A 14,212-nucleotide genomic window follows, 5' to 3' on the forward strand; every position below is an offset into this window, starting at 1 on the left:
GTGAAGTGTCAGCGTAAACAGTGCTCCAACGCTAGGAGTGCACGCTGGGAGCTATGCCCCTCATGGAGGTGGTTTATTAGAGCGCTGGAAGAGGTATCTCTCAGTGCTGCGCCACGACCACACAAGGCACCTTAAAGCGCTGCCATGGCAGCGCTTTAGCTTTGCCAGTGTAGACTAACCCTAACACTGCAAGGAAGGGAGGTGGGTGGGTATTCCGTAGCTCCTTCTCATTCAAAAACCCCAAATCTGACAAAAAAAAGTAGGAAATCTAGAGCAGTCAATGTACCTCTTACATTCCAAAGTGAAAATGCACCAGCGTAGCAGCATAAAATATACTGGAAACTGACTGATGTGCCAATTCAAGAAGGATAAAAAGGGCAAAAGGTCCTTACACAGTATTACTATTCTCTAACTATCAAGTCGTCATGACCAATGCCCCCAGCTCTTGTCACCATAAAAGACCAAGGCTCAGGAAATACTTAGCCATTACCTTAACCAATAGTTTTAAAGGCCAATGGGAGCTGCAGAGGCAGTGCTCACGGCTGAGACAGTGCATGGTGCCCCCTTGGCCATGCCTCCGCTTAGGAGGCAAGAGATGCTGCCACTTCCGGTGAGCCTGATAGGCAGCCTGCCAGCCCTACCACACCGCCCCCCATCCCAGGCACCCCCGGTGCCCCCAGGCCACCCCCAAGCACCCAGGATTTATTCAGGGTATAAAATACAAGTTAGAGAGGTCACCGACTGTGATTTTTTGTTTACTGCCCATGACCTGTCCATGATTTTTACTAAAAATACCCATAACTAAAATGTAGCCTTAGTCATGATTACCAACACAGATAACTGCAGGATCAACTCCAGCAGAACAATCAGAGTGATGTGTTCCTGCCAGTGCATCTTATTTATAAGACATGGAAATTTGCCTTCAAAGCGAGGACTGGTTGGCACAGAGGCATAACATTCAAGAGAGAAATTAGGCCCATTTATTTTCTGACACGTACACAAGCTGACTCCAGAGCCTCTCTTCTATCATTCTCAGTGTACAGACTTTGATAGGAAGAGAAAGTTCACTTGTTAATTCAGGAATATATACGAATTTCAATTTCCAACAAAGTACCAAAGAATTCTAGTGATTAAACTACTCTTGGAATCCCTATAAATAATTCTCACTTGAGAGATACACCCTTCTCAGACAATGAAAATGTTAGTAGTTGCCAGATAAGGACCCTTGGAGCCGGGCTGATAAGGAGGTGGAAATCATTTGCCAGACTGAGCTTTTTGTGATTCCCTTCAGTGACTACAGCAGATATTTAAATATAGGATTAACAATGTAATGTGACAGTAACTGACATATTGGATCAGATTCCTGGTCCACCCAGTCAGTATCCTGTCTCCAACAAAAAACGGCACCAGATGCTGCAGAAACTTCAGAGTAGGCAGATTTGGCATAATCTACCCATCAGAAAGGTTTTATCCCAATCCTTAATATTTAGAATGGCTTCAGCCTTAAGCCTGAAGTTTTATACCCTTTCCAAAATATTATTTGCATTAATTCAAACAACTGTGGATGTTCTTGTTATCCAAATAAATATCCAATCCCTCTCAAAGTTCTGTGAAGTTCTTTGTCTCTGACTTCCTGTGGCAGCAAGTTCCACAATCTAGTTACATGTGTAACACTGTTGCAAAAAAGCAAACATTCTGTGATGTATAAGCAGGAGTGGTGTAAACAAAACATGAGAATAATTCTTCTGCTCTACTCCATGCTGATTAGGCCTCAACTGGGGAATAGTCTCTCCAGTTCTGGGCACCGCATTTCAGGAAACGTGCACAAAATGGAGGAAGTCCAAAGAAGAGCAACAAAAATTATTAAAAGGTTTAGAAAACATGACCTATGAGAGAAAATTGTGTTTGTTTAGTCTGGAAAAGAGAAGACTCAGAGGGGACATAACCGTTTGCAAGTACCTAAAAGGTTGTTACAAGGAAGAAGGAAAAGAATTGTTCTTAACCTCGAGGATAGGAAAAGAAGCAATGGGCTTAAATTGGAGCAAGAGAGGTTTAGGTTGGACATTAGAAAAAACTTCCAAACTGGAATAAATTACCTAGGCAGGTTGTGGAATCTCCATCATTGGAGATTTTTAAGTGCAGGGGACTGGACTAGACCTCTCAAGGTCACTTCTAGTCCTATGATGAGTGAAAAAGTATTTCCTTCTCTCAATTTTGAATTTACCACCTGCTTTTCAATTTCAGTGAATACTCCCCCTGCTCTTGTGTTATGAGACAAGGAGAGTAGAAGTTCCCATCTATCTTGTCTAGAACATTCATTAGTTTAATCTTCTTACACATCTTCATCTCCCTTCTAAGGAGAAAATCTCCCTCACCCCAAAAAAACAAAAACCTTCGTACGAAATTTCCATGCCCTTAAACCTCTCATCATCCTTTTTCTGACCCCCTCGAAACAGCGTTACTCACCTTTGAACTTTTGTCTTTGAAATGTGTTGCTCTATTCCATTCCAGTTCAGGTGTGTGCGCCGGCGTGCACAGCCGCCGAGAAACTTTTACCCTAGCAACACGCGGCGGGTCGGCTGGGCGCCCCCTGAGTGGGCGCACCATGGTGCCGCATAATACGCCCAGCCGACCTGGCCACCTTCAGTTCTCTTGCCGGCTACTCCAACAGTGGGGAAGGAGGGTGGTGTGGAATGGATATGAGCAACACATCTCGAAGAACAGTTACAAGGTGGTAATCTGTGTTCTTCTTGAGTGATGTCCATATCCATTCCAGTTAGGTGATTCACAAGCCTACCTAGGCAGAGGGGTAGAGTGGAGCTGGCAGCCTGGGTACCGCCGTCCCAAAGGGCTGCATCGTCTGCGAACTGTTGTACCAACGCATAGTGCGGGCGAAAGTGTGGACCGATGACCAGGTCGCGGCACGGCAAATCTCTTGATGGGCACGTCGCCAGGAGGCCGCTGAGAAGCTGAGGCCTTGTGGAATGCGCTGTAAGGCATCCGAGAGGGACATGAGCTAGCGCGTAGCAAGGAGAATACAGGCCGTGACCAGGAGGAAATCCTCTGGGGAGACTGGCAGACCTTCATCCGCTCCGCACGGCCAAAAGAGCTGCGGAGACTTCCTAAAGGGCTTGGTCCTTTCCACATAGAAAGCAGCGCTCTGCGCATCATCCAAGGTGTGAGCTGCTGCTCGCGCGAGGAAGCATGAGGCTCGGGAAGAAAACCAGGAGAAAGTGTCCTGGCTATATGGAAGGTAGACACCACCTTAGGGAGGAATGCCGGATGAGGTCGCAGTTGTACTTTGTCTTTATGGAAGACGTGTACGGAGGGTCTACAGTGAGGGCTGATCTCCGAGACCCTTCGCGCTGAGGTGTGTGCCACTAAGAAGACCGTCTTCCACGATAGGTAGAGAACGTGAGCAAGTCGCAAGTGGCGTCAAAGGGCGTAACATAAGTCTGTTTAGGACCAAGTTCAGGTCCCAGAGGGGGCTGGTGACGAGCGGGGAAAGCGCTGCAGGCCCTTCATAAAGCAGAGACTAACCGCGTGAGAAACACCGAGTAAGTACCTCACCCAGTGGAAGTGGGATCGCTGCCAGGTCACCTAAGAGAAGAAGTCGGCCAGGCCCTCCGCTAAGGTCCAGATATAGCTCAGGATCGTCGGATTGATGCTGTAAGGGAGAAGCATCGTGGGCGCACCAGGCCGTGAAGCGCGTCCATTTGGCCACATACGTCTGACGGGTGGAAGGGCTTCCCTGCTATAAGGAGGTGCGCTGCACTGAATAGGAACAGCGCAACTCCCAGCGTTCAGCGAATCTCATGCAGGAGCACGCAGTGAGGTGGAGGGATCGGAGAGGTCCGGGACGAAGCCTCCCGTGGTCCTGTGTGATCAGGTCCGGGACGGAGGGGAACCGGAGAGCTAATCGACAGATCCAGGAGGTGGTGTACCAGGGTTGCCTGGGCCACGCAGGCGCGATCAAGATTAGATGCGCATGTGTCCCGCGAGCTTGAGCAGGACCCGTGCACCAAGAGGAAACTGAGGGAAGGCATAAAGCAGGCGGTGGTTCCAGGCAGGAGGAACGCGTCCGCCAGCGATCTGGGGAGCAGGCCTGGAATGAGCAGAACTCCTGGCACTTCCTCTTCGAGTGGGAGGCGAAGGAGTCTACAAGGGAAACTCCCACCTCTGAAGACGGAGTAAATGATGTCCGGCCAGATCCACACTCGTGTGCAGAGAAGAACCTGCTCAAGCCGATCTGCCAGGGGTGTTCCGGACCCCGGGAAAGGATGCTACTAGTCCATCCTGTGGCTATGCAGAAGTCCACAGGTGAATGGCCTCCTGACACAGGGAGACGAGCGGTTCCTCCTGCTGTTGATGTAGCACATGCGTTGTGTTGTCCGTAAACACCTGAAACCAACAACGCCACGAAGATGCTGTTGTGGAACGTCTGGCAGGCTAGACGAACGGCTCTTAGTCCCGACATTTATATGAGGTTGAGCTCGTCGGCTGCAAACACCCTGGGTCTGCCAGCGAACCAGATGGGTGCGGTCCCCCAGCCGAGAGGATAGGACACGTCGTCCGGTTATGGTAGTGACGGTTGCTGTGGATGAAAGGGTATCCCGCGCAAACCAGGGTCCAGCCACCAGTCGGGGAGCGGAGGGACCGCGAGGGATCGTGACCAGCATGTCCATGATCCCTGCTCGGGGCGGAAGCCTGAGTGACCACGTCTGAAAGGCGCCGTGCGGGCTGACATACTTGGTGACATGTGCATGCGCCATTGCCCAGCAGGGGAGCGTGCGAGCTGAGGTGACGTGCAGCGGCTTGCAAGCGTATGAGAGGTGATCGCTAGAAGCGGCTTATGGGAAGGCTGCGAGGGAGGAGTCCAGGGTCGCTCCTCATGAGTCCAGCCTCCGCGTTGAGGAGCGGCACAATCGGCGACAGAGGTCCGATCACAGAGACGTGCCTGCACGGACTTGGCTTGCGAGGCGCCTTTGATGAGCCAGTCTCGCAGATATGGAACATGTATTCTGCTGCTGCTGAAGGTGTGCGGCGATGAACTGCGCCATGGCAGTTTTGTAAAGACCTCGGGTGGGCGCAGACAGGCCAAAGGACGGACAGGATTGAAAGTGGTGTGTGTTGATTGTTGATCCGAAGTACTGCTGTGCGGGGGGAAAATCGCGTGATTGTGTGTGCTGAGTCGCTGTCTCATGTAGCGGGGCGCTGTATCATCCCGGATCACAGATCAGATAATAGTGTCCCATGGGACATGCGGATCTTCATATCTGCACACACTGTTGAGACCTTCCGCAGGCTCAGAATCGTCGGAGGCCCCTGTTTGTGTGATGAGTGAATATCACGTAGTAAAATCTCCTTCCCCCTCTCGGCATATGGAATTCCTTCTATGGCTGCGTGAGAAGAAGGATTGCACCGTTGCCGTAGGATATTGCTCGTAGAAGGGTCCCTGAGAGATGGCGACCGGTAAGGGGGTGATAGGCGGGATGAAACAAACTGAGCGTGGTATCCTTGCTTCATTCCGTGCGCAGCACCAACTGTCGGAAGTAAGTTGTGACACAGCCTGAGAGTAAGAGAAAAGGCATGTGTGATAACGGGGGAAATATAGATTATCCGAGCTGAATCTGGTACACCGTTCCCCTGTGGGTACTCTTCTATAAAATTGCCTTGGCTGGATGCTGCTAGGAGACCGTGAGACCGCCCGCATGGGATGCTCAGAGCCGTCACTATCCGGCCTCGCCACCCCGCACTCAGTCCTGAGCTGAAATGTCGCCGTCGAGGCGATGCGGGGTTGGGTCCTAAAGGTCTCGTTGTCACAGGGTTGTCATCCCGAGCGTCCTCTTGACTGACTATTCTCCTTGTTGCTGGCTTGCAGACCAGCCGTGTCTCCGTTAAGGAGACATATACCTGCACTCGAAGGTAAGTCTGTCAGGCTTGGTACTGTCTAGCTCTCCGGTGCTAGGGTTGGAGGCCTGCGAGCCAGGAATTCTGCTCAATTGTGATACCACGAGGCTACAGTCTGGGCCCCGAAGTCTGCCCGCGTGCAAAGGGAAGCTGTGAGGGCATCGGTCCGCCAACCTGCTGTGTCCTCTCTCTACAAAGGCTGCAAACTCCTGGCCGTAGTCCGGCATTTCGGCGAATCGTTCTTAGTCGGCCTTCAAGTGGATTTGCCGACTGTACAGGTGTGTGGACTTGGTAGACCGTTAACGAGGTCATCTTGCCGTGGCTCTGTGAGTCTGTTCGAGCACTGTCAACGAGAAGCACGGCCTCAGTCCATCCGCCTAGCTCTTACTTTGATTATTGGGGCAGGCGCTGTTTGGCCAGTGTCGTCCTGCGTCGTATGATGGATGATGCAATCTAAAAAGGGGGCGTGGACTACAAGTTTCGTTACCCCCACCGCCGAGATAGGCACCAATGTATTCTCCTCTCTTACCCCTTTTGCCAGTCGGCGGAATCGAGCTGGGGACTGCCAAGGGTACGGTAGCAGCCTGGAGTGCGGCTGACAAATTGGCGGGGCCACACTGTGGGGGTACTCAGCACCTAGGGATCGGCGGACTGCATCCGTGATCGTCACTCCGGTCACTTCTCTATCCCGAGAGGTCTGTTGGAGAGCAACCCGACGAAGGGAGGCTCCTGGATGGGGCTTCTTAAATCTATTGGCGGCGGCCCCGAAGAAGAGGAGCCTGCCACGGCCTCATCCAGGGAAGAAGAGGAAGATATGCCGGGAACGAGTGGGTCCTGGATCGCACTCTGCTCCTGTGGCGGTTCGTGCTCGAAATGCTCCGGGGAGTCTGGAGGATGGATGACATGCTCCTCTGACTCTTCCGGAGGAGGGCGGGATATGGTGGCTTCCGGCGCCCTGCGTTCCGAAACAAGTGTAGGGGCCGGCACCACGGGAGCACCCTGGGCTTGATGGTATGCCCAGCGTGTCCAGAAGGACCACTGCTGCTGTCCTGCCTCCTGGGGACGTGTGTCTTGAAAGAGTCCCGTGGACATGTCAGTATCTTGGTCCCGGCCATAGTAACTATCTGCCTGTGAGGAGGCAGACTCGTGACTGAACGGAGGAGCAGCAAACGTAGGCACTGAAGTGCCAGTAGACCTTGCAGCTTTGGGTCGTGGGGACCGGTGCCGGTACGGATATCGGTACCGCGAGCCTGATCGGGACCTGCGACCGGCTCGACGCCGGGAGGTCGACCGGGACCTCAAGCCCCGATGGAGAGATCTGCTCCAGGAACAAACGGTCCTTGTAGCGGTGCCGCGAGCTCGACCAGTGCCGCGAATAGCGGGACGGGGAGCGAGAGACAGAGCGGTGCCGCGAAGCTGAGCTGTGGCAGGAGCGGGAGCGACGCCGTGACGTGGAGCGGCGACGAGAGCGGGACCTCGAGCGGCGGCTGTCCGGAGCGGTGACAGAGGGCGGCCGAGGTAAGAGCGGCTTGCCTGTGTAGAGACTCACACGGACTGACGGTGCCGGCGGCATTGGCGGTGCCGGGTCCGTCATGGCAATCAAGTCCCTTGCTGCTGAAAATGTCTCTGGTGTTGATGGCAAGGTTAGCTCGACCGCGGCCGGTGAGCTTCCAGGCGCCGGACTCGACAGCCCACGTGGGGCTGGAGTCAACGGGGCTGTTTTCGGCGGAGTCGCAGCCGGGGTTGGTGCCGGGCGGTCTGCCTTAGTTGCAGTCTCTGCCTACGGTGCGGGCGTAGAGGAGCCCGTCCGCGGCTTAGCCGACTCCGACCTCGGAGAGAGGGAGCGGCGCGGAGTTGCTTTCGGCATCGTCTGCAGTCGGTGCCGAGGCGCCTTAGCGGTACTGACCGTGCTCGGTGCGGGGCAGGCGGCCTCACTCACTTGCTGGCTTGTACCCGGTGCCGGCGAGGGTGCTAACGCCGCTTCCATGAGGAGCTGCCAGAGTCTAGCGTCCCGCTCCTTTTTCGTGCGCGGCTTAAATGCCTTGCAAATGGGGCACTTAGAAGATAAGTGCAATTCCCCGAGGCACTTAAGACAGGAGTCATGGGGATCCCCTGTCAGCATTGGCCTATTGCAGGCCGAACACTGCTTAAAGCCCGGCGAGCCAGACATGGCTACAGTACCGGGCGCGGGGTAGGGGAAGAGCCCCAGACCCCGCGAAAACTATTACTAACAATTACACTAACAACTATGACTTTAAACTGTCACTAAACTAATTAACTATGTAAAACAAAAACAATTAAAGTAACAAAGAACGAAAACGAGCGAGTAGCTAGGGAGAACGCGGAGGTCAGGTAAACTGCACTCCACTGTTCCAACAACCGACACGGGCGGTAAGAAGGAACTGAAGGGTGGCCAGGTAAAAGTTTCTCCGATGGCTGTGCATGCGGCGCGCACACACCTAACTGGAATGGATATGAGCAATCACTCGAAGAAGAACTCTGCAATACCCTTTTTGAGATAGGGTGACTATTACTGCAGACAGAGGTCATACCATTTGATTTTTTTCCATTTAGAGAAATACTCTAAATTAAAATACAACAGTGCATAGATCCAATCATTTTATTATCCTAATCAAAGTAAGTATTTTATACAAAGAATTGGCTATATATATTGTGTACATGGCAGGGTATTCAAGCCCACCTATTAAGGAATCGAACTGAAGCTGAATCTGCTCATAGCAACAAAGACTATGAAAAACAGAAGTTACAAAGCAATATGAATATTATGGACATTGAACTTGCCTCTAGTTGACACAAAGAATACATCTTCTCCAAACTCTTCTTCCTGTTTGCTGTCTGCTCAAGTATTCCCCACTCCTTATGCTATTCTCAAGACTAAATGATGTATATTTTAATATAATTTAAAAAATTCAGATAATCAACTCAGTGGGCTAAATGCACACAATATTTTATGGCTTGTGTTATATAAGGTCAAACTGGATGATCGTAACTAGCCCTTCTGGCCTTAAACATCTACAAAAAAGTAAATGTAAAAGCGCTCTTGCAATACACTACCCCATTCCTTCCCTCAGATCCCCATGTTATGGATTTACATGTATGTTATTTGTCCAACAAATGATAAACTCCTATGTTTGAAAAGAGCCAGGCACATCTATGATACTATATTTAAAGACTAAAGACGCAATAATTAAAAACATCATACTTTGTAGATGTTAACCGAGTAGTGTTTGTGATTTAACTGAAGTTATGTCCATTTCTAAACTCCTTGAAGAACTGTTCCCCATGAACAGTACTTCAAATCTTACACACTTTTAGTTCTGCAATGTGTACAACACAGTATTTCAACAATTCTTCAAGTTTCCTTCAGGCTCACATACACTACCACCTTAATGTCAAATATCTGAGGGGAAACTGAAAGTAGAAGATACTGAGGCTTCAGCAGCTTAAAGTGACACTTCTCTTTCCTACTGAAGGAGTGATGTGAAAGCATGCTTCCTTGGGACTTAAGACAATCACTTGATTCTGGGGCACTGGGGCAGCCACACTCTCTTGATTAATCAAGCTGACAGATGTTTCATGGACAAGTATTAGGAAATTTAGTTTTTCCTCCAAAACCTTAGAGTAACAGCCTTTGGCAGATGACTATCCTATGAGAACTACCCCAGACAATTAGCTATCTAACCTTTGGTTTCATAAAAGGACAACCCTCAGAGCTGCTGCGGCAGTAGTTCTGGCAAAAAAAACTAGCATCTTTAGGGTACGTCTATACTGCAGTTAGAAACCAGTGGGAGGCCCATGCCAGCTGACTAGGGTTTGGGCCAATGGGTTATTTAATTGTGATGTAGACATCTGAGGTTAGGCTGGAGCAAAGGTTCTAGGAACCTGCAAGGTAGGAGGATCCCAGAGCTTGAGCTGCAGCCCCTTAGCCCAGACCCGGCCAGCTGTAGGTGTCTAATTGCAGTGTAGACATACCCTCCATGGGAATGGTGAGGCTGGCTTTCCATTGTAAGGAAGCTTTTGTTTAAGAAGTTTTTTTGTACAGGAAAGACTGACATCACACACCAAATGGGAAGAAGGGCAACTTTCTCAAAACGTTTAGAGAAGGAAGGATGCTACACTGTCCTTGCTACAGTCCCTAGCTAACAGCTTGAGGTAAGATGTGCAATGCCTTGAGATTGAAGAACATGGCTGCTGCTACTACTAGCCAGGGATTTATGTGACCAAGAGGTGGGAACTGCAGAAGTAATTAAATCCAAAATGTAAAATCATTTTCAAAATATACAATTTAGATACCATAATTTAAATTACATGAAAGTGTAAGCCTTTACATACTTGTCCACTTGTCCTGCATTGTGATTGTTCTCTGCTCTCATCCGTGTCAATGCAGCAGCAGCTTCATCCAACGCACAGCTGACAGACGAAGTCAGTCTTCGGAGCACCTCAGGATCTGCGAAGGCTTTACCATCGGCAGTGGACAATTTACCAATTCCTTCAGTGTTTGTTCGTTCATCAGTCAGGTTAGTATGAAAGTCACACAAAAAAAATGCAAAGACACTATTTTAAAATTTCAGTCACATGCACTATTAGTAAAAAAGTCATCTGCAAACATGCTGGGAAATCAAATATAATTAAAATAACTTTTTTTTTTTAATAATCTGAAAATTTAATTATAGCAGCAGCAAAGCTATGTTTATTTGCAGTTCTATTATATGCCCTAATTTCAAGCTTATACCTTTTGAAAAAACTCTTGGGGTGGAGAACAAGCATGGGAAACAAGTCTAAAAGTGAATGTCTGGGAAGCTTTGATGTAATGCCATTTGGCTTCTTTAAGATTATCTGAATTTGAAGAACATCTTTCTACTCCAATTTTTCAGATGCCTCCCCATCCCCACAACTTAGGAAGTAAAAAACGTAAAAGCTTCCTGAGGATTTAGTTATCAACAAGGATAAATGCTTTTAATAAACTTGAAAAAAGTTTAACGAACTATTTGTTTGATCTTCAAGTAGCTTAATGTACTGAAGCGCAGAGAACCAGATAAAACCAAAATAAAGTCTTTCACTCCACAATGTAGAACAGGGTGATATTTTTCAATGACTGTGTATAGTAATTTTTAACCCCAGTAAACTTTTTAATCCATTTTTTTTAAAAAAAAGTTTAGTACCAGTTGTGTAGTTGACCTTTATGACAGAAACTGATGCACTTCTGAATCTACAGACTAGCATACAATAGCACCAAAAGAAAGGGAAACTTACCTCAGTCTCAATGCCACTCAAATGCCAGCAATGAAAACTTTTTCACTGCTGATACCCCTGCGTGGTACAACTATAGAAACTTATCCCACATAGCTGGTTGTACCCAAGAACATACTCAGAGCTAAGGCCCCATCTATTCGACAAATGTAAACATTTTGGCACAGTTGTACTTGCAGCATAGACTTAAATCTTCAAGTACAAACATGCTACTAGTCAAGGGTCTGGTAATATACTGTAATTCCAGTATAAAAGTTCACAGCAGTGGTTCCCAAACTGTCAGTCATGACCCACAGGATGGCCCTGAAAAAGTACCAGGATGGTCATGAGACAAGGGAAAAAAAGATGCAAGAAACAGCCACCTGGGTAGTGCCATCTTCTATTGGAGCATTAGGGCATGTCTGGACAGCATTTTGGACTGAACCTCCCAGCCTAGACCCAGAGACTCAGCCTAGTGCAGCGTATGCTCGTGCTCCCTTCTCATATAGCTCTCTAGACAGCAGTTTGAAGTTGTGGTTCTGATGGGGGTTCAGTCTCTGATCCTAGGAAAGAGGGTAGGCTTCAGTGCCTGAATCAGCTGACCCAAGCTAGGAAGCTTGCTCCAAAATGCTGCACAGATCATACCCATAAAGCGCTCTCTCACACACAGCTGCAGCCAGCCAGGAAAGCTAGGAAGTGCCATGTGCTGCCAGAAAAATACAATACGCTCAAAGCAGCAGCATGCCTTCCTATGGCCAGCAGCAAAAGCATGAAAAAGGGAGGGAGACTGATGGAATCCCTTTCTTCCAGCACATGGGGCAGCAGGCCAACTAAAAGGATCTAGTGGACTGGATGTGGCCCTCAGTTGCCCAACCCTTTTTTGGTTTGGCGTTCGAAGGCCCCCAGGAGATAGAGGCCCTGTGAGAGTCACATTGGTTAATCCAGGCCTGGCTACCCATCCAAAAGTTTCAAAGTAAACTGTTAAGATGGAGTGCAAAGCCAACCTGACAACTAAGGTATCAGGAGGCTCATGTGAACAGAGGTGAGTTTAACGGGGGTCAACAGCATGAGCAATTTGGGAACCATTGGTTTACACATTACTAGAAACTAACACACTGATTCAACAGTAGCAAATGTAGGTCATCTTTAATAAACTAAGCAACAGAACGGCTTGAGAAGCTATTTAATCACAGATGTAACCAGGGCCACACTAGAAAGATAAAACGCCTGTGAAAGTGATTCTGGACAACACATTTCAGAAATCTTAACATCTGCCATACGTACCCCTTCTGATTCTTTTGACATTCAACTATGTTTTCTATTTTTCCCAGCTTGTAATCCTGAGTCTAGCATTAGTAACCAGAACTGTGCAGCAAAGGGAAGGGTATAAAAGGAGAAGAGCAATCTCATTCATTTGCGATGGGATGGGAAATTTGCAGAAGTGCAAGGAGACTAGCATCGCTAATGGGGCAGCGTTAGCTGTGGTGTAGTCTCTGGTATGGTGTTTGTTTGGATGGAGGAAAAGATATTAAGACGCCTTAAATTTTCATTTCCTCGATACACCATACTATTTGTGTGTATGAACATTTATTCAGAACACTGCTTTTAAAACAGTGGGCCAAATTCAGCAAACCTGGCTCCCCTAGTCAAAATGATTACACTAGGCTACAGACTACATTTGACAGCTTTTTTCTTCTGTGACTAATTGTCTGCATGCTTCATATGACTGATATGTAAACTTTTAAAAATGAAAATCAAGTACAAAAATTAAGATTTAAAATAATGGAAGATGATGGATGGGCATGTGATTTGATGACAACAATTTTCTCTTTTTAGCAGTACACTACAGCACTCAAGCTCAGGAGGTGTCCTTGTGATGTTCACACTGATGTGTTACCTATTTGTATGACTAAGCTCACCAAGCAGTGTTCCCCCACTCACACAGTATATTAGCTGTAACAGAACCATTAGTAAGTCAGGTATACCCACTGTCATCACACAGCCGTTTCTCAAAAAAAACAGAGTGAGGAAACAGCTGATAAATCTAACTTTTCAAATGGCAACTCCTTTCTGTCCGTACAAAGTTAGATCTTTACACCCACCCCAATTCCCTTATACTTCAGGAAGCCTGTGCTATAGAAACTGTCCCATAGTGACAGGTCCCTTCCCACTTCAAGTTTGTATACTTGAGGGGATTACCTTCCAACTTACAACATACGCTTCCCAACACTAAATATATTTAGGTTTTTCTCAAGCTTCTTTTCTAGTTTCTGCTTCTACTAATTCTCTAACACCTTGAAGACTCCTTATCTTTGATACCCATTTCTTCAGAATTCTTTGATATCCTTCCTGTAAAATATACTGAGTTTTGCTCAATACCTTATTCTCTATCAACAGGACTATGATCTCCTGACATGCTTTATACCTGTATACACTCCAGGATTCAGTTTACTTTCCCAACTGTTAAAAATCTGTCAGTCTAAAACTGGATAACACCTCCCCAACTCCTTGTCCTGATACTGTAATATGCAACTATTTTTCAACCTTATCTTTAAAGCTTTACATCATCACCTAGAAATTTAATACATACAACAAACTTCGGTTCCCATGCTTCTAATGCCACTCAGTTTTTCCACGTTCTTTTGAATCCTGCCTCCCTTTTGTTTGGGACAAATTCTCCAAAGCTAGTCATGTGCATGTCTGTACAGTAGCTGCATATGCCATCTGCCAGGTACTATGAACAAGACAGGAGCCTAATGCAATCCTCGCATTATCTTCATAATTCACTCGTCACATCTAACCAGTAACCATATATTTAACACTTTAGAAATGTATCAAGTTGTATTATAGTTGCTAATTTTACTCTGGTTTTTCACAAACTACTATATACGAAGTTTTCTTGAAGATAAAGTAAATTATTTCCACTGTTTTCACAACTCTATCATCACTTCTTCGAAGAAACTGGGTTTTAGAATAACCTAACCAAAACTGCACTCTGCTAGTAAGCTGCTGATCCCTGACCTTGCCCCATATGATGATCAGATTTTCATGT

At 47.7% G+C, this 14,212-nt stretch overlaps 1 protein-coding gene across 1 annotated transcript in view; it reads right to left on the bottom strand.

Annotated features, from left to right (window-relative positions):
* Positions 1-14,212, bottom strand: part of ANKHD1 (ankyrin repeat and KH domain containing 1) — a 194,308-nt gene that overhangs the window by 120,388 nt on the left and 59,708 nt on the right. Inside the window, 1 exon segment of the mRNA XM_075068051.1 lies at positions 10,264-10,420. Coding sequence (XP_074924152.1) covers positions 10,264-10,420 — 157 coding nt within the window.

Source organism: Chelonoidis abingdonii, chromosome 7 (assembly GCF_003597395.2).
Source record: "Chelonoidis abingdonii isolate Lonesome George chromosome 7, CheloAbing_2.0, whole genome shotgun sequence".
NCBI classification, from domain to species: Eukaryota; Metazoa; Chordata; order Testudines; family Testudinidae; genus Chelonoidis; species Chelonoidis abingdonii.